The sequence below is a fragment of the Paramormyrops kingsleyae genome, chromosome 19 (genome assembly GCF_048594095.1).
Source record: "Paramormyrops kingsleyae isolate MSU_618 chromosome 19, PKINGS_0.4, whole genome shotgun sequence".
NCBI classification, from domain to species: Eukaryota; Metazoa; Chordata; class Actinopteri; order Osteoglossiformes; family Mormyridae; genus Paramormyrops; species Paramormyrops kingsleyae.
The window spans coordinates 902,755-929,678 of record NC_132815.1 but is presented as its reverse complement, the minus strand read 5'-3'; the positions used below and the strand labels follow the sequence as shown (position 1 = coordinate 929,678).

Here is a 26,924-nt window from a genome sequence, read left to right as displayed (position 1 = left end):
TAAAAGATATTATTGAAAAAAATTAAGACATGTTAATTGCCACATTTGAAATGAAAGCCTACATAGAAAAGGAACATTTTGCTCATTTTCTGTTTTTGAAACTATAGAGGAACTCAGGAACGTCACTAGGATTGAAAAACATGGGGGGCTTTAGCCCCCAGGGTTGTAGGAGGGAATTAGCACATATAGAGGGCTGAAAATTTTTCACCAAACCTAAACAGGCTTCTTTAATTTTATTATGTCGTGTACAGCAATTATGCTGTTATCTGGCTCACGTTCATTTCACTGGCTTCTCTGGAACATTCCCTGCCTTTGGTCTTCTTAGTCTTTAGGATGTCCACCTTTTTTTTATTACAGTATAAATGAGTCCATGAGTATTTTTTAACAGCCTACATGTTGGGGTTCTGTTCATTAAAAACATGCTAGCAAATATATCAAACAATGCGTTTAATAATATTAAATGTGAAACATAATATCTAAAGATATGTAGTTTCACAACTCCTCTTTCTTCTTGCTTGGTGCTGTAAATTAGTTTTAAAATAGCCAACAACGTCACTTTCCTTTCACTTAAGGAAACATAAGTAAAGTTAAGCAATTAACAGTTATTGACACCTACTCACAATCTCTGACAATGAAATTATCTGGTCACTTCTTTCTGTTAAACGTTGCTACTCGCTAACAAGCAGCGACATATACTATAGCTTCGGCCTGGGTCCTAATACCCATACCTATAGCAGCTTAAACAACCAGAAGATAATTTTAATTGAATAATGATAGCTAGACTTACAGTATTATTTTTAATTTCAATTCGTAGTCTTGCTTCTATTTGTTAAGTGCGTACTTGCGCTCAGTGATATCTTGTATGAAATGTATGGATATATAATTTAAAAGTATATTATGATAATTACTATATTTTAGGGAGGCTTGGGATCATTTTTTTTGGGGGGGGGGGGGGGGGCTGAAGCCCTCCCTAAATAGGCCTAACGATGCCCATGGAGGATACAGATCGATAAATTCTAATATTTTTAAGCATTAACTGAGTCATCTAAAAGAAATGGGTACTTTGAATATGACATGTGGATGCGAAAATCAGCGGGAAATGGGGGTTTTATTCACTCAGTCTCCTAATATGATTTTTTTAATTTGGTTCATATGTGCATTTGGTGATGTGGAAAAGAGAAACCGGTAAGTTACACAGCGACCTTGAGATTGTGAAAGGGACTATATAAATTAAACGTATTATATATATACATACCGAACATAAGACAAAATAAGAAGAAAAATAATATCTTATAAGTGCAGAGAAACTTTCTGTTTTCCAGTGAGAGTAAAAAGCTTATACGCATTTTTTGTTTTTAGAAGAAAAGGGAGAGGAAAGGGGCGTTTGCGTGTAAGTAGAATTGAACCAATAAGGTTTGAATGTCTTCGGGCGATATTTTGGCTTCCAATGAAAACTATCTTACTATCACTGGCGTATTAGCATATACTCCACATATAAGGAAGGCGAGTAAATAACAGATTATTGTTCTTGTTCCGGAGAAAAAGCGCGAACATGCCTGAGCCAGCGAAGTCTGCGCCCAAGAAGGGCTCGAAGAAGGCAGTGACGAAGACTGCCGGAAAAGGGGGAAAGAAACGCAAGAGATCCAGGAAGGAGAGCTACGCTATTTACGTGTACAAGGTCCTGAAGCAGGTTCATCCGGATACGGGTATTTCTTCCAAGGCCATGGGTATCATGAATTCTTTCGTCAATGATATCTTCGAGCGTATCGCTGGTGAGGCGTCCCGCCTGGCTCACTACAACAAGCGCTCCACCATCACTTCCAGGGAGATCCAGACAGCCGTGCGCCTTCTGCTTCCTGGTGAGCTGGCCAAGCACGCCGTGTCTGAGGGAACCAAGGCGGTCACTAAGTACACCAGCTCCAAGTAAAGCGTTTGCCGCTTTGCAGGAAAAAAAACAAAGGCTCTTTTAAGAGCCAACCACGAAGTCAGAAAGGAGCAAAAGCTGGTTGTTGAGGCTAACGAATCTTTTTCCTATGTGGGAGGGAGTGTAATATAAATTTCAAGTCTCGCGCAGACTTAGGACGTACAATAGGACTTGTAGAAACAAACACTTCGAGAGAAATGTGCGCACATAATGTAGATTTGGTAGCCTTTATTCGTTCATGTGAAAAGATGTCTACAATGATAAAGCCTGAATAAAATGTCTACTTTGAAATATCTGATATTCCGCAGATTACAAATTTTGTTGCAGATCTATGTTTGAGATGATTTAAGGTTTCAAAACATATGTACAAGTACTGAGTACAATGGAATGCTTTTTATACAGGACAAGCATTACAAGACATAGGACAATTTGGGTAGAAAAAATGACTACATGGAGATATGGATGTATCTAGAAGAATAAATGGTGTAAATAGGTAAAATATACAAAAATACCATCAGACAAAGGCAAAAAATACTACGGGTTCGGGTTGTAATGGGATTAGTGCAAGCAGTGAAAAGTGCAGTGGCACTGGCAGGTCAGAAGTGTCACGGCAGTGGGAAGGAGACTTCCTGAAGCGGGACTTTCGTGGACACATTGAAACAGAGGTGCTGATGGGCATTTTTTAGAATGTTTTTATAGCTTATTTTTTCGTTCTTGACCTTTGTGTTTTTCATATTGTTCATCTCTCATGTCGTTGCTGGTTTACATATTCAAGCACCGTGTTTTACACAGCAGCCCATGGCACTGAGGGCAGATGCCTCAGTTTGACTCTAAGACATATGGGGACTGCGGGGAGTGACAGTGAGTGTAGCAGAAGCGCCTCGCGAGGTACAACAGGGTTCCTGCAGGACTTTGTGAAGGTAGCGGAATGGTGGTATTTTTTATATGTGTTGAGAACAACAATGGGCTCTCTCGCCACATCACTGATTATTCCAAATTCAACATAAGTACATGCATAGCATGCATTGTCCAGAAATGTAGTTTTTTCAAAATAATCCTGGATTATGATGGAAATCACAGCAACGCTGAGATGACTTTCCTGACGTGAGGGAAGGAATCGTGTGTGAAGAATATGACTCGGGAGTGGATATGGAAGATGTGAGAATCTTGGAGGGAGGCCGCTGCACTGGCGTCTTACTTAAATATGACTATTTCAACGAATAGAAAAACTGAAGCCCGAAGAAAAATGAAAAAGGCATAATAAAAGTGAAAAGGAGACCTATGATAGCCAATTTACGTCTGGAAATCAATAAAATACCAAGAATATCCAGGTGACGCGAAATGGCTTCAAGGTAAAATTTGCCGCTAAATAATTAGTATTACTGTGATTGTAGTCCAAATGAGAGTTAAACATTCATATCACATAACCCTGTGACTCCAGACAATGTGAATAACCGAGCGGAATACTGCTAATAGACAAGCAATATATGCCTCGTTTTTTTCTTTAATAATTATTTTAACATAGTAACAAAGACTTCACTTTTGTATGTTTTTTGTCCTTTTAAAAATATGTTTCATTAACAGGCTAATCTATAAAGGAGTCAGAATCTATTCTCGCACGGATGCTTTTACGTGAAGTATAAAATGTGCTTTAATGTACTCAAGGTTGATCCGATTAAAAAATCAGGATTCGAGATTACGGGAACACTACCACCTTGTTTAAATGCAAAGGGTCTTGCTGTAAACTGCTACCCCGTATGCGGTTTTTAGCTGTAATATTTTAATGTGTTATTTCCCCTAAAATCAAGGCAAAAGCCGTGAACGTTAGCCGATCTTCCGGGTGGAAGCAAAGTTTTTGAGGAATTCAAATAATATCTAGTGGGATCTCTGGAAAAACACGGCTTACTTTCAAACAGACGGATCTTAAATTAAGGCCACATTTGTTAGTAAACACTAATACAGCTCATCGACTGATTTTAACGCAGTTTTGCGTGAGGAGAAAACACAAGTGAAAGCAGCGTCGCGCGCTCTACGAAGACAGAACAGTGTAGGTTGAGTCTACATGGTTCTCATGGCGTGTTTAAGGAGGACCCACCGTGACGCACCAGTACGAACAGACCAGATTCGCTGACTGTGTGGCACATCCGAAAGTGAGTTATAGGAAAATGGCAGAAGTTGCTCCGGCTCCCGCCGCCGCTCCGGCCAAGGCACCCAAGAAGAAAGCGGCACCTAAGCGTAAGAAATCAGGTCCCAGTGTCGGGGAGCTGATTGTGAAGGCTGTGTCCGCCTCCAAAGAAAGGGGTGGCGTGTCTCTTGCCGCTCTGAAGAAGGCTCTGGCAGCCGGTGGCTACGACGTGGAGAAGAACAACTCCCGGCTAAAGCTAGCGATTAAGGCTCTGGTGACCAAAGAGACTCTGGTTCAGACCAAGGGAACCGGCGCCTCTGGCTCCTTCAAGCTGAACAAGAAGCAGAGCGAAACCGTCAAGAAGCCCGCGAAGAAAGCCGCTCCTAAAGCCAAGAAGCCAGCAGCAAAGAAACCCGCAGTGGCGAAGAAGCCCAAGAAGGCGGCGGCCTCAGCAGCGAAGAAGCCGGCGGCCGCCAAAAAGTCTCCCAAGAAGGCAAAGAAGCCGGCCGTAGCCAAGAAGGCGACCAAGAGTCCCAAGAAGGCGAAAAAGCCGGCGGCAGCAAAGAAGGCCACCAAGAGCCCAAAGAAAGCAAAGGCAGCCAAGCCTAAAGTCGCTAAACCCAAGGCTACCAAAGCCAAAAAAGCCGCTCCCAAGAAGAAGTGAAGGAACAGGCGCTGACTTCCAGACCTTGGAGAACAAAGGCTCTTTTAAGAGCCACCCACTGATCTCAGAGACAGAGCATTGTCTTCTTTAAATTATATTTCACCTAAGCAAGCTTTTCCTGCTCCAAAGATGTATCTTAGTCAGTTTGACACATAAATATGACACGACAGTTATTTGTTCCCATTAAAGCTGTAGTATGTACACATTAGCCTGCCTTTAAACGGAAAGGGCTGTGTTTATGTTGCATGCATATACGAAGTTACTAGATATTTATCATAAACTTAGTTACACGTGTGACTTCGCATGAGTGCCATAATATTATGAGATGTAAGATACAATGATCCTGGGATCTCATATTTCCCCCAGCAACTTTTCAGTACCATAAATTTTGCATTTTTAATAACGAGTCCAAAACGTAGAGCTCCAAGTGCATGAAGCAGTAACATTGTATATAAAGGGGCATCATTTAGATGGGTTGTAAATTACAGAACAGTACTGTTTATTTAGCAATTGGTGATAAATAGATACATGAATAACATAAAATGTGTATCTAGTACAGTCTAGCAGACAGTTGAGAGAGACAGCAAGTATTATTCGCACATTGGCGGGAATCTTGAAGGGATTATTGTATTACATAAAGCTGAACTTTTACCACACCAATGATCAGCGCTCGACAGGTTCACGCCTTCATTTTCATTGGACAACTTCACTTGGACGAGTGCAGCCAATGAAGTCGTGGTATGTCGTATAAGTAGAGAGGTTCGGAAAATGCGTTGTGTGTTTTATTGCATTTTTGTCATTGTATTGAAAGAACATGAGCGGCAGAGGCAAAACCGGTGGTAAAGCTCGGGCTAAGGCCAAGACTCGCTCTTCCAGGGCTGGCTTGCAGTTCCCTGTTGGCCGTGTTCACAGGTTGCTCCGCAAAGGTAACTACGCTGAGCGAGTTGGTGCTGGAGCTCCAGTCTATTTGGCTGCTGTGCTCGAGTATCTCACTGCTGAAATCCTGGAGTTGGCTGGCAACGCTGCCCGCGACAACAAGAAGACGCGCATCATTCCTCGTCACCTGCAGCTTGCTGTTCGTAACGACGAAGAGCTGAATAAACTGCTGGGCGGCGTGACTATTGCTCAGGGCGGTGTGCTGCCTAACATCCAGGCTGTGCTGCTGCCCAAGAAGACTGAGAAGCCGGCTAAGGCCAAGTAAACTGGTCGAATTATATTAACCACCAACGGCTCTTTTAAGAGCCACCCACTTTGTCTAGAAGCGGTAAAACCTCTAGTCAATATTTATATTGCGGTACAACTTAAACGAATTCACAATAGCCGTCATTACTTTCTCTCCTTTCAACTAGCTTTTGTAGTACTGATGGTGTTTCACCTTTTATAAGCTTTTAAAGCGGGTCGCGCAATAGAGTATTACGTATTCGCCCAATTAGTGAGTATCGAAATATTTGCATGACTTATTTTGCTCCCTGTGTACATTACGGAGTACTTTTTCTTTCAGAAAACTGGCTCCTTTCAACCCTTTGAGGACTAGGGGTTGGGGAATCTGGCAAAGTGTAGCCCTTGCAAAATGCTGTTTGGAACACTTGCAGAAGCATAAGTGCATAGTAAGCGATGGTGCTAGTTTGGTGATCAGATATCTGGAATCAAAAACAGTCTTGGGTACATAAAGATGACTAAATGGTGTAGCTGCAACATTCAGTTGGATAAATAAGAGGATTGTTCTACCTCCTGCTATCCGCTCTACACAGCATACAAGTCCTGCGACCGTACGATGCCACTTCGCTGACGTCTGGGTTTACCGGGTTCACTGGCACATGTTCAGAGTGACTTAGTTCCGAACACTGCATTGTGCAGCCACACAGCTGCACAAAAGGCTCCTCCATGAAGTCCTTTTGCGACATTGGCTTCTGTTGCACTGATGCCGACAGCTCTTTGTGTAAGATGTAGACATTAGTAGCAGCGGTGTCTAGGAAATGTAAACAGTTTTCTGTACCATTTCATAGTTGTATATTGTGCCGAGTAATATTGAATGAGTTGATCTGAGAGGTCAACACCACTCATATGACCAATGAATTGGAGAAGGACAAGGAAAAGTCTTTGTTGTTCAGGCGCCATCTTTAGATTAGATTTTATTAATCCCGCAATGGGGAAATTCTTTGAGAAACAGCAGCAATAATGAGAAAAGACAGTACAAAAAAGGACAGGATCCATAGGATCAGCAAAAAAATAACAATACAGATAATAAAAACAATAGAAAACAATTTCTAAAACTGTAAAAATATATAAGTAAAAATGTAAGAAAAAAAGAAACATATACACAATGCTAGGTATATGGATAGCAGCTGCTGAAATATATATATATATATACATATATATACACACACACATATACATATATATATATATATACACACACACATATGTACATCATTTTGACGTTCTTTGGATATCACTATTAAATTTCCGACAGTTGACGTTTTGAAAATAAGACAAGAAGATTACTGATTTTGTTAGCGCTTTTTCATGATTCTACAAAAAGATTTTAGCGAGTTAAAAGCTGAAGTAAACGAGAAAGATACGCTGCACAGACGATGATGCGTTCGTCCCCAGGGGTGCCCCCTAGAAAATGACGGAGAGGCGCATATTCAATTTTTGCGCCCAAGGATACTGTCCAATAAGAACACGGATGATGACACAACGTACCAATGAAGGCGCAGAACATTTGTGACCAATCAAAACAGGCTAGGGATGCTTTATAAGTTTGCGTTACAGCTAGCTAATATATTACTTACTTATTTAACGAGAAGTAGTAAAAATGGCAAGAACCAAGCAGACCGCGCGTAAATCCACCGGCGGTAAAGCGCCCAGGAAGCAGCTGGCTACCAAGGCGGCACGTAAAAGTGCTCCGGCCACAGGCGGTGTCAAGAAGCCTCATCGTTACAGGCCCGGAACCGTGGCTCTGCGAGAGATCCGGCGTTACCAGAAGTCCACCGAGCTGCTGATCCGCAAGCTGCCCTTCCAGCGTCTGGTGAGGGAAATCGCTCAGGATTTCAAGACCGACCTGCGCTTCCAGAGTTCGGCTGTTATGGCGCTGCAGGAGGCAAGCGAGGCCTATCTGGTTGGTCTGTTTGAGGACACCAACCTGTGCGCCATTCATGCCAAGCGAGTCACCATCATGCCTAAAGATATTCAGCTGGCTCGTCGTATCCGTGGTGAACGTGCATAAATTGGTTTTATATCTAAAAACCGAAACAAAGGCTCTTTTAAGAGCCACCTACAAAATCACAAGAAGCAAACATCCTTTAACACGTGTGTTGGGAGGGGGAGTCACTTTTATATAAACGTGTGTGTACATATGTATAACTTTTATATGTAGTACAATATATGCTTTCCTTGGTCTAAAATCCAATATTGTAAGGGTGTGTCGCCAGCCATATCGGCAATGATTAGACCACACAGACGGTTCCGGGTTTCAAACACTAGATGGCACTTATTGCGCCCGAATCACTCGGAATAACACGCACTCGCCCTGCTCACTCCTAATACACACGGTGGGTGCGAGCACACACACACGCATTTGGTGGTGGGGTCAGTGATGGTCTGGGAAAATACGAAATTTTGAGTTGCTGCAATGGAATTTTGGCAAAACTGATTAGCCTGCATCCTTTTTTCACTTTGATTTTCGGGGTGTCTTTGAATTCAGCCCTCTGTAGGTTAATTTTAATTTCCATCAAACGATGTGGCATCCTTGCATTCCTAACACATTACCCCGTCCATATCAGTATAGATATACAGCGTGATATTTTTCCCATTCAGATCTGAAAATAAGAACTTAAATTTACAAAGAAGAGGAGGCCATTCGGCCCATCAAGCTCGTTTGGGGAGAACTTAACGAATAGGTCACAGTTATTAAAATCTTATCTGATTTAAAGGAACCCAGGGTTTTAGCTTGCGCTACACTAACAGGAAGACTATTCCATACTCTAACTACACGATGTGTAAATAAGTGCTTTCTCAAATGCATATAAGAACATAAATGTTCCTTTTTTTGAGGCGCGTGTGTGTTGGTATATAATAATATACACACACGCTCATAAAAGTTTCTAGGCTATGTGTATGCGCACACGCATGCATGTTTCTGGGAGTTTAGACGACTTGAGTTGGGAGAAAAATTCGCTTACCAAATGGGGCGTGAGTTACTCCCTGGTTTCGATCAGGTCGTCACAATGAGTATAATTAGCTCCTGTAGCGCGTTCTTATTAATTTCGAAGTTAAGCGTATAAGCAATGTCTGGTCGAGGAAAAGGAGGTAAGGGACTCGGAAAGGGTGGCGCTAAGCGTCATCGTAAAGTCCTTCGCGACAACATCCAGGGTATTACTAAGCCGGCTATTCGTCGTCTTGCCCGCCGAGGTGGCGTCAAGCGTATCTCCGGTCTGATCTATGAAGAAACCCGTGGTGTGCTGAAGGTGTTCCTGGAGAACGTCATTCGCGACGCCGTTACCTACACCGAGCACGCCAAGAGGAAGACCGTCACCGCCATGGATGTTGTGTACGCTCTCAAGCGTCAGGGCCGCACTCTGTACGGCTTCGGCGGCTAAGCGCGAAAGCTACAGCGAGGAAATCTAAAAACCCAAAGGCTCTTTTCAGAGCCACACACTTCGTCCTAAAAGGCAAATCAAGTATTACAATTTGTGTGCGAGTCAACTACCGATTTTACACAGTGGATTTCTGTCCTCCTACCCCCAAACAAAACGCTTAAGTCTGTGTAGTGTAGCTGTTTATTAATTGCAATGTAGCTATCGTATTGAATATAACACATGAAACGCAGGAAATGGCAGGAATACGAGCTCGAACTTTATTTTGAAGACTTTCCATTAAAGTTGTATCATTAGCAAATAAAATACACGCCAATGAGCTAACAGTTTGTGTTCTGCAGGCTCAGATCACCATTTCTGTGCAGGTTACTGTTCTATTAGGCTGATTAACATCCATGGAAGTGTGGCCGTGAATCGTTCGAACAGCTACACTGACAGAACAATATAGTGTCGTAGACTGTGCTGAAATGCTTCTACTAAACAGCGTATGCTTCAGTTTTTTGGTAAACGAGACGTGTTCGTTGTGTCTGTTACCTGCAGAGAAGTTGATTTCTGCTGAGACAGAAACGCGAAATCCTGGAGGGACCGAAATATGTTTAATGAGGTCAACAATTTGGGAGAAACACATCTGATTTTTTATCTCTATGGTGGTGGTTAGCCGTGCTCGAAAGTCAGCCTACCTTAAAATGGTAGCATTAAAAAAAACACTATTTTACTTTTTGAATTCCTGAGTGCGAAATGGCTGTGTGTAAGAAAAAGGACTTCGTGAGAGTAGAAGAACTGAGCCAATAGAATTTGAATGTCATCTGGCGGTCTTTAGCTGTCCAATGAAATGCTTTCCGAGGTTTCCTGTCTAATTTGGATACAACCATTATATAAGGAGGTCGAGTTATCTTGCTTCCCATTGCTTGTGTTTGACAGCGAGTAGGAAACATGCCTGAGCCAGCGAAGTCTGCACCCAAAAAGGGTTCGAAGAAGGCAGTGACGAAGACTGCCGGAAAGGGGGGAAAGAAGCGCAAGAGGTCCAGGAAGGAGAGTTATGCCATTTACGTGTACAAGGTCCTGAAGCAGGTTCATCCGGACACGGGTATTTCTTCCAAGGCCATGGGTATCATGAATTCTTTCGTCAATGATATCTTCGAGCGTATCGCTGGTGAGGCGTCCCGCCTGGCTCACTACAACAAGCGCTCCACCATCACTTCCAGGGAGATCCAGACAGCCGTGCGCCTTCTGCTCCCTGGCGAGCTGGCCAAGCACGCCGTGTCTGAGGGAACCAAGGCAGTCACCAAGTACACCAGCTCCAAGTAAAGCTTCTGTCGCTTTGCAAAAGGAAACCAAAGGCTCTTTTAAGAGCCACTCACAAAGTCCAAAAGGAGTAAAACTTGGATTTCTGTGTTTACCTTTTACAGGTATGCGGTGTGAGAGGTTAGTTTTTGCTCAATTATGAGTGTCCCTTGACTGCTGTGATGTTTTTGAGATCTATTGTAATCTCACCTTCACATACGTGCCAAAGGACAAAGCAGTTAAAGCAAAAGAAGTCTGAGTTTTCATAAAGCAAAGGGGTATATGAGAATCTGGGACGTGTGGTTGAGAAACCTGCTCTGCATGGACAATCAACAACAACAACAAACAAATTTATTTTTGTATAGCGCATTATCACAACATTACATTGTCCCAAAGCGCTTTACAGCATCCCCACCCAAAGCCCCCAGTGAGTAAGCCATAGGCGACAGTGGCAAGGAAAAACTCCCTAGAAGGAAGAAACCTTGGGAGGGACCAGACTCAAAGGGGGAGCCCATCCTCCAGGGGCCGGCAGGGAGAGTCAAATACAGTTTAGTCTGAAACACAAACGGGGAGCAGGGGGAGATGACAAGCCGGTGCCAACACTTCCTCCAATCGCCAGGCAGCCAGAAGGCAGGGAGCGGGTCATACAAGGAAGATGACACTGGCAGAACGGCGAGCTGGATGCACAGTCGTCATTGGCAGTGGCGACGTCACATGTTGCAGGGTGTGCTGGACATCTTGATAGATTGAAGGCTCCAGGTAGCACCACCCAGGAGAAGGTGGTGGAAATAAATGCAATTAGTCAAAGTAAGGGAGACTATAGGCAGTGCTAAAAGTTAGATGAGTGCAATATGAAGTGCAATGCTCCGGCAGATATGGCTATGGCAGCATAAGTAGGAGGGAGAGGCAGGTGGGAATGCAGGCATGGGGAGTCCCTGAAATGTCAGCACTCCAATCCCACAAGCAATTGTGAAGCTAGAGTGACAGCACTGTCAATTCAGTTTATCCAAAGCCAATGGCACCGATCCCCACCCAGCTCTACACCTCACACTATCGGTTTAACTGGGAGTGAGAAGCTAGCTAGAGCTAGAACTAGTGTCCCTATAAGCTAAACTAAATAGGTGTGTTTTTAGTCTAGACTTGAATATTGAAAGTGAGCCTGAAACCCGCACATCCGGTGGAAGACCGTTCCACAGCTGAGGAGCTCTATAGGAGAAAGCTCTGCAGCCTGCCGTAGATCTTTCTACCCTAGGTACTAACAGATATCCCGCACCTTGAGATCGAAGCAAGCGTGGGGGATTGTATGTGGTCAGCAGATTATTAAGGTAGTCTGGTGCAAGGCCATTCAGTGCTTTATAGGTTAACAGCAGTATTTTATAGTCAATCCGAGACTTAACTGGTAACCAATGAAGGGAGGATAAGACTGGTGTGATGTGATCAAATTTTTTAGTGTTTGTGAGAACTCTGGCTGCCGCATTTTGTACCAGCTGAAGTTTATTTAAGGAACCAGACGGGCAACCAGAAAGGAGGGCATTACAGTAGTCTAGTCTGGTAGTTACGAAGGCATGTATTAATTTTTCTGCATCACGAAGTGAGAGCATCTTACGAAGCTTGGCTATGTTTCGTAGATGATAAAACGCAGTTCTAGTAATACTTCTTATGTGAGCATCAAAACATAGATCTGAATCTACTAGAAGACCAAGATTTCTAACCACTGTGTTAGGTTGTGTAGGAAGCTTGTGTAGAGGAATCCCGGTCACCATAGACATGCAACAGATTCCATTTACAGGTAATTATACACATACATTTTTTTCGCTGATCTACATTATTACAAGTTTGTAGTTACAGAAGAATGTATTTTAAATAATGTTAATGTTACCACTACGTTTAAGTGTTCTTGCAGGGTGCTGCTCCTTTTATGCAATACATGCCTTGCAAGCTGGGGAGGTACGAACTAAAATTATTAGCAACATTCGACGCCAAGACCAGTTACTGCTGGAAAGTGCGTGTTCATGGGGGAGACGAGGGAGAAAGATCCAGCACCACTCATCTGGCCAAATCAGAGGAGCTCTTGTTTGCATTGTTCTGTGCACAAAATAGAGACTATAAAATAATTATTTCATCAGTTCATTCCAGTTTTACCCCCGTATGTTTTTACACACACACTTCTAGTCTGTAGCTGTTGTTAATATGTGAAAAGAGAACCCCGTAATTTTATATGTAATTATGTATTGCACATATGAGCTGTTTTCTGTCACCATCAAAGTTTGACCTCACAGATTCTGGAGTGTCTGGAAGAATGAGAAATCTGATTCACACAAAGATAAGTTAGGAAATATAACCCCTCCCCTCCTGCTTTTCCAAGTTTATTCTCCTTAAGTTTCAAACTGCTGTATCAGCACTTAATACATTCTTTTATGCTTTACCTTGTGTATGCATTTCCAAAAAATACTAATTCAAATAAATTTGAAGTTGTCATATGAGAAGAATAGAATTAAGGTTAGTCACTAGACATGCGCAGATCACATGATCCAACCACAAGCTCTCAAAATGATTGACAGAGAGCACCATTATTATGGAAGTGGGCATTATGAAATACAAAGCTGGTTCGGAAAACCGTCATTAGGAGATACAGCAATGTGAAAAGCTGAACTATATTGTGAAATATAGTTAAAATTATTTATGTAATTATATACAATAATATATGTATTTACAAATAAAAGGACACGATTATTGGAATATTCATTCATTTAATTATAGCTTATTAAACAAACTTTAGGTAATATGGCGTTCCATGGAAATCAGGATCAAAGTCAGGAAAATTTTCCAAGTATGTTATAGATAGAGGGAATTTCTCTTGGGTTGCTACTCGCTCTCGGACATACAGCAGTTTAGACGACCTCAGAACCGGTCAGTTCCGTCCACTTGTTATGATATCCAGTACAAAAAGCCTCCATTTCTCAGCCATTAATATCTAAAATCTGACATTCACTTGGAACTTCTTCCTCATTTCAGGAGGAAACCATTTGCAAGACTGTCACCAGGTTCCTGCACAAAACTCGCAATCCCTGTGTAATGCGCCTGCCCAGCAACCTCCACCACGACAGCAGGGAACTCCCCGCACTGGGTTTCCTGAGGGAGGGAATGAGAGCAGCTGGAGAAAGCCGTAGAACATACCAGCATCCTTATGGGCTCCTGTCACACAGAGCAAAGCACCGGCTCTCACCTGCACAGCCTTCCCAGTGAAGAGAGAGCTGGTGGCTCCACTTTGGAAGGTGCGAGTCTGCTGGATTCCAATCATCCCCTTGTGGTGCTGGAGGGCGATGCGAGCCGTCACGCCTGAGCCCGTGGGACTCCGGTCCACCTGCCCACCAGCCAGGGTCACAGATGGAGGGACACCCCAGAAGACAAAGTTAGACAAGCTTCTGAACCGATAGTCCATCCTTTACTTTCTTAAGTGAGAGATTTAGCCAACATAACTTCTCACCTGTAATCCCTCGTTATGCCTGACAAAGCTTCTGAAACCATATAAGCATGGAAATGAAAACAAAAAAACCCCTGAGTGAATTACATTTGTGCCTTGTTACCAAAGTGATGGTATATGATAGGGCTGGGCGATATCAATATCATATCTCGATATTTTAGCTGAACGGTGATATATACGTCAATGTTTTCCCCCCATAAAGTAATACAGAGACAGTTCCAAGTCAGAGACAAATGTCCCCAATGTCACTCAGACACTTTTATTAACAGACAGCTGTACATGTGCATGAAAAAAATGGCTCAAATATAAACTACCAGCATATATTATTTTATCAACCAACACCTCTTCACTAGCTTGCCTTGTGTTTGTGTCTGTCTCCATGTTGTCACTGCGTGCAGGACTTGGGGTGGGGCAGGGTGTGGTTGTGCGAGAGACAGACAGGGAAAGGAGAAATAGGAGAAAGGTGGCTCAGAATTTATTTATGCATTTCCCACCTGAGCATCAGCAAACACACAGATATTGGCTGTGGGCTCGTTGGAAAACTGATCTTTGCCGTCGGTCAGTATGGTTCCATAGAGGAACGCCAGGTCATCACTGCTGGGATGGTAAAGCTTCACCTATGGTTTCACGCGCACACAAAAAAATCCTCATCACCTATTTAGTTTGTGGGTTTAACAAAAGAAAGTAAAGTATGGTTTAACTCACCTGAGATTTTACAGCACTTGTTACAGCACAGGCCACCTCCACAAGATCCCTCGTCCGGGACTCACAGACATCAAGCCCAAATCTCTGAGCGCTTACCAATGCGTAAAATGCGCCACCATAACTGATATCCAGGATTACATCTCCATATCCAGGGACAGAAACCGTAATGTCTGTGGGATTTAAAATCCAACAGGACATAACAGTCAAACATATTCTATAATAATAATTATTATTATTATATAGCATCAGGAATTATATATTTAAAAAACAGCATTACCCGTCACGAAGGCAAATGCCGGTGTGCTGTGAAACCTCACAGCTCCTGTCTTCCCATCAGAAAACTGGACAAACGCCTTGACCAGGCCGCACGGGCAGTGAATGTTCACCTGCGTCTCTGGTGATACCGGCGCTTTCACCAAACCGTAATCCACGGCGAATCGGCCGAGCGCGATGACGGCGTGACCGCACATGGTGCTGTACCCCTCATTGTGCATGAAGAGGACGCCCAGGTCGGCTTCGCTCATCTCACTCTCGACTATCAGGGCACCGTACATGTCAAAGTGTCCCCTGGGTTCGAACATAAGCACCTTCCTTAAGTGGTCCAGCTCTTCCTTTGCATAGCGCCTTTTGGCCAGGAGATTCTCGCCCTTAATCTCAGGGTATCCGCTCCATACGATGCGCAATGGTTCTCCACCAGTGTGCATATCGATCACTGACACAAGGCGGCCATTATGAGGAGGAAGCCTCACATCCATTCTTTCAACACAACCTGAGGAAGAATTGAATTTTTAATGCCTCTGATGTCATGTAGGCCTCCCATCTTATACCACCATAAGAGAATAATGCTGAGGAGCATTACAACGTACAAAATACTACAATGAGAGAAGGAGAATGAAATGCAATTAAAATATATTTAGATGTATTTGGCAGAGGCTTTTGTCCAAAGTGACGTACAAGCGAGGCAGATACAGCAAATGGTAAATGGTAAATGATACAGCATACAGAATACAAATGATACTGCATACAAAAAAGATACAACAGCCAACAATACGCACATAAACCGTCTCTGTAAGGCTACACTTATCGAAACGCCATTTGCCTTAGTAAGACAAAGCATTTAATACTCATTAGGAAATCCATAGACAACACAAAGGTTTAACGAAACTTCACAGTGCTATTATTCTGCTCAAAGTGTGACGTGAGAAAAAAAAACTCGTCAAAACATTATGGGGGGAACTTTGTAATTGACTTTCGGGTGAATCCGTTTACCTGTGAATGTACAGGACCCTCCGAAGAATAGGTAGATGTTGAACTTCAACAAAGTTGGCGAACTGCTTATGCGTTTGCGAATCCACTTTGCAAATGGGTTTCTACTGAAAGTCTTATTCAAAAAGTGAATCAAAACGCACAGAAATCAAATAATGAAATACATAAATGAAGAATTCACTAATTACGTGAAACATAGGTACACGCACAGATCACCGATAAGTCATAACAAAACGCCTAGGCTAAGGCTCAGGGTAGGACACCAGAACTCACAGCCCTTGTAAAAAAAGAAACATGTACGTCAGTTCCCCTGAAATGGAGACGGTACTTCCGACCGAATAAAAGAGAACCGCAAAAGGAGTTAAAACACAAAAAATTGTGCAATATCTTAAAACACTTTCTAGCCCAATCAGGTAACTAAGATTAAAATTGTATCTCCCCTTGTGTGGTTTTCGCCATTGTTTTATTATTCTATGCAGATACAGACGTGTTTTTTGAGACTGAGTTGCGAAATGTATTTCTTGCATTTTTGCAGTTGTGGTTCCCTTCGACAGCTTTGTTCTATTGCCATGTCCCTGATGAAGGTTGATGCTGCTCCAGTAAAAAACAAAAGATAAAAAAATTGTGACTTTTTGGATGACTTTCTAAATGATTCGGTGAAGTTTTCCTGTTTTCATTGGTTACGTGTTTATCTTTTTTTGGTAAAAATTAACGTTTTAATTAACATTTAATTAATATTTACTAAATGATGCGTTTACGTAACCGCACGTAAAACATCCAGTCGAAAATCATGTTTGAATCCAGGGTCCCTAATAGGAAAGCTTTCAATGAAATGACTCCTACTTGTGAAATTTAGTTTATTTATAGCCGACACTCAACTAAAATAATTCTGGATACACATTTCTAATTCAGAAATTACGCTACTATGATTTCGGATGTGAAGCCTGAGCCCAACCATAACGCGCAGAGCCACGTATAGACTGGTTTTAAGGGGCAAACACTGGCAATATCAAGCATCAATTACTGCGATTACAGGACAGAAGGTGAGAAATTTTCAGTGAGCATATGAGAATAACGCATCACCTGCAAATATAGTGCCGTGTATGCATTCTGTGCAGGTTACTGTTCTATTAGGCTGATTAACATCCATGGAAGTGTGGCCGTGAATCGTTCGAACAGCTACACTGACAGAACAATATAGTGTCGTAGACTGTGCTGAAATGCTTCTACTAAACAGCGTATGCTTCAGTTTTTTGGTAAACGAGACGTGTTCGTTGTGTCTGTTACCTGCAGAGAAGTTGATTTCTGCTGAGACAGAAACGCGAAATCCCGGAGGGACCGAAATATGTTTAATGAGGTCAACAATTTGGGAGAAACACATCTGATTTTTTATCTCTATGGTGGTGGTTAGCCGTGCTCGAAAGTCAGCCTACCTTAAAATGGTAGCATTAAAAAAAAACACTATTTTACTTTTTGAATTCCTGAGTGAGAAATGGCTGTGTGTAAGAAAAAGGACTTCGTGAGAGTAGAAGAACTGAGCCAATAGAATTTGAATGTCATCTGGCGGTCTTTAGCTGTCCAATGAAATGCTTTCCGAGGTTTCCTGTCTAATTTGGATACAACCATTATATAAGGAGGTCGAGTTATCTTGCTTCCCATTGCTTGTGTTTGACAGCGAGTAGGAAACATGCCTGAGCCAGCGAAGTCTGCACCCAAAAAGGGTTCGAAGAAGGCAGTGACGAAGACTGCCGGAAAGGGGGGAAAGAAGCGCAAGAGGTCCAGGAAGGAGAGCTACGCCATTTACGTGTACAAGGTCCTGAAGCAGGTTCATCCGGACACGGGTATTTCTTCCAAGGCCATGGGTATCATGAATTCTTTCGTCAATGATATCTTCGAGCGTATCGCTGGTGAGGCGTCCCGCCTGGCTCACTACAACAAGCGCTCCACCATCACTTCCAGGGAGATCCAGACAGCCGTGCGCCTTCTGCTCCCTGGCGAGCTGGCCAAGCACGCCGTGTCTGAGGGAACCAAGGCGGTCACCAAGTACACCAGCTCCAAGTAAAGCCTCTGCCGCTTTGCAAAAGGAAACCAAAGGCTCTTTTAAGAGCCACCCACAAAATCAGAAAGGAGCAAAAGCTGGTTGTTGAGGTTAACGAATCTTTTTCCTATGTGGGGAGGGAGCGTAATATAAATTTCAAGTCTCGCGCAGACTTAGGACGTACAATAGGACTTGTAGAAACAAACACTTCGAGAGAAATGTGCGCACATAATGTAGATTTGGTAGCCTTTATTCATTCATGTGAAAAGATGTCTACAATGATAAAGCCTGAATAAAATGCATACTTCGAAATATCTGTTATTCCTCAGATTACATATTTTGTTGCAGATCCATGTTTGAGATGATTAAAGGTTTCCAAACATTTGTAGGAGTACTGAGAAATGCTTTTTATACAGGACAAGCGTTACAAGACATGGGCCAACAATTGGGTAGAATAAATATGACTACATGGAGATATGGATGTATCTAGAAGAATAAATGGTATATATTTTACCTATTTACAAAAACACCAGACAATGGTGTAAAGGCAGAAAATACTAGGGGTTCGGGGTGTAATGGGGTTAGGGCAAGCAGTGAAAAGTGCAGTGGCACTGGCAGGTCAGAAGTGTCACGGCAGTGGGAAGGAGACTTTGACTGATGCTGCTGACGTTCCATGTTATGCGTCTCCGGTCGCAGTGTGCCCGTGATCCTCTGCAGTTTTGACCGGCCACTGCATGGCTTTGCGATGCTGCACAGAGCAGCTGCCACAGCAGGATGCGACGCCCCTGTGAGGATAGACTCCACAGCAGGGCTGCAGTGGACGTCCAAGCCTCAGTCTGCTGAGGAAACAGAGGTGCTGATGGACATTTTTTAGAATGTTTTTATAGCTTATTTTTTCGTTCTTTACCTTTGTGTTTTTCATATTGTTCATCTCTCATGTCGTTGCTGGTTTACATATTCAAGCACCGTGTTTTACACAGCAGCCCATGGCACTGAGGGCAGATGCCTCAGTTTGACTCTAAGACATATGGGGACTGCGGGGAGTGACAGTGAGTGTAGCAGAAGCGCCTCGCGAGATACAACAGGGTTCCTGCAGGACTTTGTGAAGGTAGAGGAATGGTGGTATTTTTGATATGTGTTGAGAACAACAATGGGCTCTCTCGCCACATCACTGATTATACCAAATTCAACATAAGTACATGCATAGCATGCATTGTCCAGAAAAGTTTTTTCCAAATAATCCTGGATTATGATGGAAATCAAAGCAACGCTGAGATGACTTTCCTGACGTGAGGGAAGGAATCGTGTGTGAAGAGTATGACTCGGGAGGGGAAATGGAAGATGTGAGAATCTTGGAGGGAGGCCGCTGCACTGGCGTCTTACTTAAATATGACTATTTCAACGAATAGAAAAACTGAAGCCCGAAGAAAAATGAAAAAGGCATAATACAAGTGAAAAGGAGACCTATGCTAGCCTATTTACGTCTGGAAATCAATAAAATACCAAGAATATCCAGGTGACGCGAAATGGCTAAATGCCGCTAAATAATTAGTATTACTGTGATTGTAGTCCAAATGAGAGTTAAACATTCATATCACATAACCCTGTGACTCCAGACAATGTGAATAACCGAGCGGAATACTGCTAATAGACAAGCAATATATACCTCGTTTTTTTCTTTAATAATTATTTTAACACAGTAACGAAGACTTCACTTTTGTATGTTTTTTGTCCTTTTAAAAAAATGTTTCATTAACAGGCTAATCTATAAAGGAGTCAGAATCTATTCTCGCACGGATGCTTTTACGTGAAGTATAAAATGTGCTTTAATGTACTCAAGGTTGATCCGATTAAAAAATCAGGATTCGAGATTACGGGAACACTACCACCTTGTTTAAATGCAAAGGGTCTTGCTGTAAACTGCTACCCCGTATGCGGTCTTTAGCTGTAATATTTTAATGTGTTATTTCCCCTAAAATCAAGGCAAAAGCCGTGAACGTTAGCCGATCTTCAGGGTGGAAGCAAAGTTTTTGAGGAATTCAAATAATATCTAGTGGGATCTCTGGAAAAACACAGCTTACCTTCAAACAGACGGATCTTATATTAAGCCCACATTTGTTAGTAAACACTAATACAGCTCATCGGCTGATTTTAACGAAGTTTTGCGTGAGGAGAAAACACAAGTGAAAGCGGTGTCGCGCGTTCTGCACAGACAGGGCAGTGTAGGTTGAGTCTACATGGTTCTCATGGCGAGTTTAAGGAGGACCCACCGTGACGCGGCAGTACGAACAGACCAGATTCGCTGACTGTGTGGCACATCCGAAAGTGAAGAGTTAATAGGAAAATGGCAGAAGTTGCTCCGGCTCCCGCCGCCGCTCCGGCCAAGGCACCCAAGAAGAAAGCGGCACCTAAGCGTAAGAAATCAGGTCCCAGTGTCGGGGAGCTGATTGTGAAGGCTGTGTCCGCTTCCAAAGAAAGGGGCGGCGTGTCTCTTGCAGCTCTGAAGAAGGCTCTGGCAGCCGGTGGCTACGACGTGGAGAAGAACAACTCCCGCGTAAAGCTAGCGATTAAGGCTCTGGTGACCAAAGGGACTCTGGTTCAGACCAAGGGAACCGGCGCCTCTGGCTCCTTCAAGCTGAACAAGAAGCAGAGCGAAACCGTCAAGAAGCCCGCGAAGAAAGCCGCTCCTAAGGCCAAGAAGCCAGCAGCAAAGAAACCCGCAGCGGCGAAGAAGCCCAAGAAGGCGGCGGCCTCAGCAGCGAAGAAGCCGGCGGCCGCCAAAAAGTCTCCCAAGAAGGCAAAGAAGCCGGCCGTAGCCAAGAAGGCGACCAAGAGTCCCAAGAAGGCGAAAAAGCCGGCGGCAGCAAAGAAGGCCACCAAGAGCCCAAAGAAAGCAAAGGCAGCCAAGCCTAAAGTCGCTAAACCCAAGGCCACCAAAGCCAAAAAGGCCGCTCCCAAGAAGAAGTGAAGGAACAGGCGCTGACTTCCAATCCTTGGAGAACAAAGGCTCTTTTAAGAGCCACCCACTGATCTCAGACACAGAGCGTTGTCTTCTTTAAATTATATTTCACCTAAACAAGACTTTTCTATTTGTATCGTGTGTGGTAAAACAACATTTTACATAGTTACCGAATGCAAGTCATTTCGAAGTTCTATACTGAAGCAGAAGAGCACATTTAAAAGAACAACAATTATTATTAAATTACATTAAAAAAAAACCGAAAGCCAAACAAATAGTTCACTGAATACAAGTTACTGTACATTGTAGAGAGTGTGACTGACTTTATTTATTCAATATGTGCAGCAAATAACGTTTTAGCCTTGATTTAAATGGGCTAACCGCTTTAGCAGACCTCAGGCTTTCGTGAAGCTTGTTCCATGGACGGGGAGGACAGAAACTGAACGTTGCTTCGTCTTGTTTGGTCTCGGATCACTGAGTAAACCTTTGCCAGGTGACCTCAGGCGTGTGAGTGCCTCATCATGTTCAAGTATATCAGAAATGTATTTAGGTCCGAGGCAATTTTGTTCTCTATTCAAATCAGTATTTCAAAATCAATCCTATACTGCACAAGTAGTCAGTCTTATTTTTTTTGCCACGAAATACATGCTATTATAAAAGCCATTATTAGACAAAAATCCTTTAATTCTTGCTGTGTTTGTAAGGTGGTAGTAGGCTGTCCTCATGCAGCTCTTGATATTAAAGACCAAGTATATAACTACACCAAGAATTCTGGCTTGATTTGTAGGTTTTAGTACCTTTCTTCTAACGATACCGTTAATACATTTTGTGAATAAATAATAATTATCCTACAGTGTTTTTCATTATCGGATGAAAAATACTGCTTATAGAAAGTTCAATTGCATATTAAATTATTACTTTGAATTATGTTTTAACTTTACCGCGCTACCATTGAATGAGATTCTGAGAGGTTCAGTCCTTCAATTTCATTGGACAACGTCATATGAACGGGTGCAGCCAATGAAATTGCTGTATGTCGTATAAATGAAGAAGCCGAGAAGGAAAGTAACATTTGTTTGATATTTCACTATAGTGACATAATGAGCGGAAGAGGTAAAACCGGTGGCAAAGCTCGGGCTAAGGCCAAGACTCGTTCTTCCAGGGCTGGCTTGCAGTTCCCTGTTGGCCGTGTCCACAGGTTGCTCCGCAAAGGTAACTACGCTGAGCGAGTTGGTGCTGGAGCTCCAGTCTATTTGGCTGCTGTGCTCGAGTATCTCACTGCTGAAATCCTGGAGTTGGCTGGTAACGCTGCCCGCGACAACAAGAAGACGCGCATCATTCCTCGTCACCTGCAGCTTGCCGTTCGTAACGACGAAGAGCTGAACAAACTGCTGGGCGGTGTGACTATCGCACAGGGCGGCGTGCTGCCTAACATCCAGGCTGTGCTGCTGCCCAAGAAGACTGAGAAGCCGGCTAAGACCAAGTAAACTGTCTTGGACCATCAAACGGCTCTTTTAAGAGCCACCCATGTCTTCCGCAAAAGGGCCAAAATGTTAAAACTGCCAGTGCATGCATTAATAAAACTTAAACGGCGGAGTTTTGTGTCAAATGAAGCGTGCTTAAAACATACGCAAACGTATACTAGATAACTAGATAGATTGCCTTTTCCGTAGGTACGGGATAGGTTCTGTACAAGATGGGAGGAGGCGGGGTGAAGAGAGCGAAAACCATTGTGTAAAAGCAAACTGACCGGACTGTGGTATTGTTGTACATGACGTTCTGCCCAAAATATTCAGAATATGCTATTAGTTGATCTCATACGTATGAAATGCGCAAACTGCGATAATGATCAATCTCCGAATTACAAAATGTGCTGTATATTTCTTTTATTTGTGAATACGACAAATTGTACAGCAAAGTCCTTTACTGAATATTATTCTACTCCATAAATCCAATTTTAACATGCTTTATGTTTAGAAACCATACCCATTCATTCAGTCTGTGTGTTTTCAACTGCTGTTTGTGAACATTTTCTGTAACATAGTCAGACCATGATTTCCTTAGATCACTTGCGATAAAAATGGATAGAGGGAGCAGTGTATTTGACTTTGGGCGCCAAAGCTCATCATCCAATAAGAAGAGGAACGAAGACGCCACTGTACCAAAGGAGGCGTGGAAAGAACCTCAACCAATCAAAGCAGGTTAGTACTGCTTTATAAGTTCGTGTCGCAGCGAAAAACACCATTATTTTGTTTTTCCGATTAAGGTGAATTCGTAGGCATGGCAAGAACCAAGCAGACTGCGCGTAAATCTACCGGCGGCAAAGCGCCCAGGAAGCAGTTGGCTACCAAAGCGGCACGTAAAAGTGCTCCGGCTACAGGCGGCGTCAAGAAGCCTCATCGCTACAGGCCCGGAACCGTGGCTCTGAGAGAGATCCGGCGTTACCAGAAGTCCACCGAGCTGCTGATCCGCAAGCTGCCCTTCCAGCGTCTGGTGAGGGAAATCGCTCAGGATTTCAAGACCGACCTGCGCTTCCAGAGTTCGGCTGTTATGGCGCTGCAGGAGGCAAGCGAGGCCTATCTGGTTGGTCTGTTTGAGGACACCAACCTGTGCGCCATTCATGCCAAGCGAGTCACCATTATGCCTAAAGATATTCAGCTGGCTCGTCGTATCCGTGGCGAACGTGCATAAATTGGTTTTACGTCTAAACAAAACCGAAACAACGGCTCTTTTAAGAGCCACCTTCAAAATAACGAAAAGCAAAACATCCTGAACATGTGTGTGTGTGGGGTATTTTTTACATAGGCTTTCTGGGAGTGCTTAGTCTAAAATCCAATAATCTGAACGTTAGGTCTGGAAATGTGCGGTTTTGATGGATCTTAATTGGATTTTTAAGTCGATGCTACCATGTGATCTTGGGTGTCAGTTACCTGCTGCTTACCAAGGACTGGGGAAAAACTAATTTTACAAGTTTAAAATCACGCACCCACAATAGACGAAGATTTTAAAACCAGTTTTTCATTTCACACTTTCGTCATCCCATGATACGTGATATTATTTTATTTGCTGTATCGTTTCTTGCGACGTAAAAAAACAGCAAACTCCTTTTATTAGAGCGAGTGCCTCAAAGTACAATGCCATTATGACTGTATTCAATGGTGTCAATGTCTTAATGTGCGGCAATTATTAAACAGTGCCATATGTATGTACTCGAGAACCATGTTAAATGTTGGGTCCGCGGATTATTTCGCTGTTATCCACGGTTTCGGTCTATCTCAACCAGCTCAGCACGATGGTTTTCGAAAGCATCCTAGGTCAGAGCGAACAGCGCCCCCCCCAGCATGCACCCAGGTTATAGGCATCTGTCTTCCAAACTCCGTTAAAATGTTATAAATAAGGACAAAACAGCCTTATGTGGGAAGAGCTCCGATAACAGCAGAGGGCAGATGTCTTATAGATACAAATGAAGCTTACGCAAAAGCAGGAAGAGATATAGTTTATAACTACACGTTTCAAGTCTAATCAGGTTTTTTTTTTTAAATAAAATAGTTTTTTTTTAAAAACTACTTAATTGATGTCAGCTTTATGCTTAATATTTACTATTTACTTCTGCCTGGTCATACTTCTCATTGAAAGTACTATTCTATTCTTGTGATAAAATATGATTTTTTGGTATAAATCAATAATAATCAAGACATAGGTGTAATATACGGAGCCCCTGAAAGGTTAGGGTGGGAAAATACTGCAGTGGGATCGTTTTGCGATCCCACTGCACTTTGCCCACTTGCTATTTGCTGCAACTTGATGTCAAATATAACGAACTTAACTGCGGTACTGCAAGGATAAACCTAAATAATGTTATGTGTGCACCTCACGTTCAGTAGCTGTCTTGGTTACAGTTACTGGTGGCGAATGGACACAGTGCAATTATCAATAAATAGGTAAGGAAACACATATATGGAGGTTACATGGTGTAAATTGTCCCCCATAGCTTAATGCTTAAAGCACACTTCACTGGACATGCCTGTATTGCTTAGGTTTATGCTATTAATCCTTTAATTCTATGTTTTGTACTTTAAACGGACACAGGTCAGGTTGGGGAGCATGCACTGATGCAGTGCGTTGTCACACCCACCACACGGCGAAACTCCTCGGGATCCTGGCCAGCGACCCCCCAGGCAGATGCACGGTCCAGTCCCACCCTCCGGAGATGGCCAACCATCTGCCCCGGCCAGGTGTTACGTGGGCCTGGTCTAGCTGCTCGGGTCCCCAGCAATGAGGATCCCGTGAGCCGGATCACCCTCAGGGAAACGCGCCACATGGCCGTAGCGCCGTAACTGACGCTCCCTGCCCAACACCCAGTCCATACAACCATTGAACAGAGTAGGAGCAAGAACACACCCCTGGTGAACCCCAGAATCAACTGGGAAGAACTCGGGGGGGTTCTCCCTCCACTCTGCACAGCACTCCCAGTACCAGTGTACCAGCCTGCTGATTGGAGCTGGTGTTGTGCTGCTGCGTCACCCAGGCAGCCCATCTGGTAACAGAAAAGTATTATGAGGGAACGCAAAAGTATTTTAAAAATATTTTCTCACCCTTACCTCTTATGGGTTAAGTAGCAATATATCATTAATCTTGAACAAATATAAATGAGAAGAGGTTTCCAGAACTATTGATATTTATTACTTTGAGCTTTGAGTTTAAATACATGCCACCTACTGGATAAACCTAGTCATTATCTTGCACATGTGCAGTGGAAGCACATGGTTTCTGCTAGACATAAAAATCTGGGCTGCGCCTGCACCTACCACAGCCGTCCACAGCCAAGCCCTGATGACAATATTTACATCACGTCCCCTTTACCGCAACTGAAAGCGCACGTGGAAAAGTGAAGCATGAATTGGCTATGAGTTGGTGGTTACTGCCTTTATGCTCCCCCACCCCTCAATGTAGCCTCACATGTCTCAGCTAAGCGATAAGAGCGGCCCTTCGTGACTCAAGGATAAGGGCAGGAACAGCTGGTGACAGCCAGATGCTCCCATTTGACAGCTCTTTCCGTTTGACCTTGAGAGAACATGGCTATGCCTTGGTAGACCTCGTCCTTCGTAGGATGCACCCCCTGAATTTGGACACAACTTGGGTCATTTTTACGTTTGAACATGACTTACTGTGGAGGCTTTTAACTGGCATCCCTACACAGCAATAAACTGATTGGTTGATCACAAGCACCGGCATTCACTTGGAAGTAACGGTGAAGTGCAAGGAAAGATAGAAAGTAGAAGAGCAAAAACTGAGGGGATGTAATTACTTTTGCACCTCCAGTACATTTAATGCATCATTTAATACATTAGTAAATTAACCTTGAACCAAATCCTCTGATTGCTTTGTTTGGGTTGTTGGAGAGGAGGTGCAATTAACTACGGGAAAAGGACACGCCTTCTCCGGTGCCTCCTTTCTGGCTTGGCAAGCCACCCTGCTGAGGTGGAGAGTTGTGGCCCCGCCCATTCTCTTAATTTGAATTAGAATTTTCTTTGTATTCTATATTTTTCTTATGCATAAAGCACTTTGAATGACTGCAGTGTATGAAAGATGCTATATAATATAAATTAACTTGCCATGCCTTGCCATGCCTCACGCACAATGGTTAGCGGACATTATGTCCGGCTTAAAACTCGAGCAAATTAGACATTTACTCCAACATTCAAATGGAAAATTCAGGAAATATGGGCCCCCTTTTTGAATACATTCCAGAACCTGTAATGGATTGGCTAATAAGCATATGCAGCTTAACTATGTTACAGTGCAGGACTCTGATGTGGCAGATAGATATCTCCATGCACAGATTTCTGGCAGTGACAGGGGTGGGTATTGTTTTGT

At 43.2% G+C, this 26,924-nt stretch overlaps 11 protein-coding genes across 12 annotated transcripts; 10 read left to right on the top strand and 1 right to left on the bottom strand.

The window, feature by feature from the left end:
- Positions 1–1,517: 1,517 nt before the first annotated feature.
- Positions 1,518–10,920, top strand: LOC111844424 (histone H2B-like). The gene is made up of 2 exons (XM_072702532.1): positions 1,518–1,923; positions 10,721–10,920. Exons 1-2 carry the CDS (start codon positions 1,553–1,555, stop codon positions 10,731–10,733), a joined length of 384 nt encoding a protein of 127 aa, XP_072558633.1. The 5' UTR covers positions 1,518–1,552; the 3' UTR covers positions 10,734–10,920.
- On the top strand, positions 4,049–4,736 carry LOC140581012 (histone H1.4-like). The gene has a single exon (XM_072702767.1). It carries the CDS (start codon positions 4,090–4,092, stop codon positions 4,711–4,713), a length of 624 nt encoding a protein of 207 aa, XP_072558868.1. The 5' UTR covers positions 4,049–4,089; the 3' UTR covers positions 4,714–4,736.
- On the top strand, positions 5,515–5,929 carry LOC111844421 (histone H2A). Its single transcript, XM_023812889.2, has one exon. It carries the CDS (start codon positions 5,528–5,530, stop codon positions 5,912–5,914), a length of 387 nt encoding a protein of 128 aa, XP_023668657.1. The 5' UTR covers positions 5,515–5,527; the 3' UTR covers positions 5,915–5,929.
- LOC111844414 (histone H3) lies at positions 7,527–8,037 on the top strand. The gene has a single exon (XM_072702830.1). The coding sequence runs from the start codon at positions 7,532–7,534 to the stop codon at positions 7,940–7,942; it is 411 nt and encodes a 136-aa protein (XP_072558931.1). The 5' UTR covers positions 7,527–7,531; the 3' UTR covers positions 7,943–8,037.
- On the top strand, positions 8,985–9,708 carry LOC140580874 (histone H4). Its single transcript, XM_072702534.1, has one exon. It carries the CDS (start codon positions 9,003–9,005, stop codon positions 9,312–9,314), a length of 312 nt encoding a protein of 103 aa, XP_072558635.1. The 5' UTR covers positions 8,985–9,002; the 3' UTR covers positions 9,315–9,708.
- On the top strand, positions 10,212–14,750 carry LOC140580873 (histone H2B). 2 transcript variants are annotated; one of them, XM_072702533.1, is made up of 2 exons: positions 10,212–10,720; positions 13,611–14,750. In XM_072702533.1, exon 1 carries the CDS (start codon positions 10,245–10,247, stop codon positions 10,617–10,619), a length of 375 nt encoding a protein of 124 aa, XP_072558634.1. In that variant the 5' UTR covers positions 10,212–10,244; the 3' UTR covers positions 10,620–10,720; positions 13,611–14,750. The 2 variants fall into 2 exon arrangements, 1 of the variants encoding a protein (XP_072558634.1); XR_011984043.1 differs by lacking the exon at positions 10,212–10,720 and adding an exon at positions 12,344–12,384.
- Positions 13,326–15,539, bottom strand: l3hypdh (trans-L-3-hydroxyproline dehydratase). Its single transcript, XM_023812876.2, has 5 exons — positions 15,062–15,539; positions 14,785–14,954; positions 14,574–14,696; positions 13,822–13,959; positions 13,326–13,727 (listed from the first exon to the last, which is right to left on the bottom strand). Exons 1-5 carry the CDS (start codon positions 15,537–15,539, stop codon positions 13,602–13,604), a joined length of 1,035 nt encoding a protein of 344 aa, XP_023668644.1. The 3' UTR covers positions 13,326–13,601.
- Positions 15,540–17,536: 1,997 nt separating this feature from the next.
- LOC111844427 (histone H2B) lies at positions 17,537–18,428 on the top strand. Its single transcript, XM_023812896.2, has one exon. It carries the CDS (start codon positions 17,738–17,740, stop codon positions 18,110–18,112), a length of 375 nt encoding a protein of 124 aa, XP_023668664.1. The 5' UTR covers positions 17,537–17,737; the 3' UTR covers positions 18,113–18,428.
- A 1,882-nt stretch (positions 18,429–20,310) lies between these two features.
- LOC140580872 (histone H1.4-like) lies at positions 20,311–21,114 on the top strand. The gene has a single exon (XM_072702531.1). It carries the CDS (start codon positions 20,433–20,435, stop codon positions 21,054–21,056), a length of 624 nt encoding a protein of 207 aa, XP_072558632.1. The 5' UTR covers positions 20,311–20,432; the 3' UTR covers positions 21,057–21,114.
- An 855-nt stretch (positions 21,115–21,969) lies between these two features.
- Positions 21,970–22,540, top strand: LOC111844417 (histone H2A-like). The gene has a single exon (XM_023812886.2). It carries the CDS (start codon positions 22,148–22,150, stop codon positions 22,532–22,534), a length of 387 nt encoding a protein of 128 aa, XP_023668654.1. The 5' UTR covers positions 21,970–22,147; the 3' UTR covers positions 22,535–22,540.
- A 184-nt stretch (positions 22,541–22,724) lies between these two features.
- Positions 22,725–24,589, top strand: LOC111844415 (histone H3). The gene has a single exon (XM_072703000.1). It carries the CDS (start codon positions 23,328–23,330, stop codon positions 23,736–23,738), a length of 411 nt encoding a protein of 136 aa, XP_072559101.1. The 5' UTR covers positions 22,725–23,327; the 3' UTR covers positions 23,739–24,589.
- Positions 24,590–26,924: the final 2,335 nt, after the last annotated feature.

Excerpts from the sequence above, each read along its gene's own strand:
- LOC111844427 (XM_023812896.2), top strand. The coding sequence starts at position 17,738 with ATGCCTGAGCCAGCGAAGTCTGCACCCAAAAAGGGTTCGAAGAAGGCA.
- LOC111844415 (XM_072703000.1), top strand. The coding sequence starts at position 23,328 with ATGGCAAGAACCAAGCAGACTGCGCGTAAATCTACCGGCGGCAAAGCG.
- LOC111844421 (XM_023812889.2), top strand. The coding sequence starts at position 5,528 with ATGAGCGGCAGAGGCAAAACCGGTGGTAAAGCTCGGGCTAAGGCCAAG.
- LOC140580874 (XM_072702534.1), top strand. The coding sequence starts at position 9,003 with ATGTCTGGTCGAGGAAAAGGAGGTAAGGGACTCGGAAAGGGTGGCGCT.
- LOC140580873 (XM_072702533.1), top strand. The coding sequence starts at position 10,245 with ATGCCTGAGCCAGCGAAGTCTGCACCCAAAAAGGGTTCGAAGAAGGCA.
- LOC140581012 (XM_072702767.1), top strand. The coding sequence starts at position 4,090 with ATGGCAGAAGTTGCTCCGGCTCCCGCCGCCGCTCCGGCCAAGGCACCC.
- LOC111844417 (XM_023812886.2), top strand. The coding sequence starts at position 22,148 with ATGAGCGGAAGAGGTAAAACCGGTGGCAAAGCTCGGGCTAAGGCCAAG.
- l3hypdh (XM_023812876.2), bottom strand. The coding sequence starts at position 15,539 with ATGGATGTGAGGCTTCCTCCTCATAATGGCCGCCTTGTGTCAGTGATC. Across the intron at positions 14,955-15,061 it reads GGCATTTGCCTTCGTGACGG|ACATTACGGTTTCTGTCCCT; the intron begins GTAATGCTGTTT and ends TAAATCCCACAG. Across the intron at positions 13,728-13,821 it reads TCACTGGGAAGGCTGTGCAG|GAAACCCAGTGCGGGGAGTT; the intron begins GTGAGAGCCGGT and ends TCCCTCCCTCAG.
- LOC111844414 (XM_072702830.1), top strand. The coding sequence starts at position 7,532 with ATGGCAAGAACCAAGCAGACCGCGCGTAAATCCACCGGCGGTAAAGCG.
- LOC111844424 (XM_072702532.1), top strand. The coding sequence starts at position 1,553 with ATGCCTGAGCCAGCGAAGTCTGCGCCCAAGAAGGGCTCGAAGAAGGCA.
- LOC140580872 (XM_072702531.1), top strand. The coding sequence starts at position 20,433 with ATGGCAGAAGTTGCTCCGGCTCCCGCCGCCGCTCCGGCCAAGGCACCC.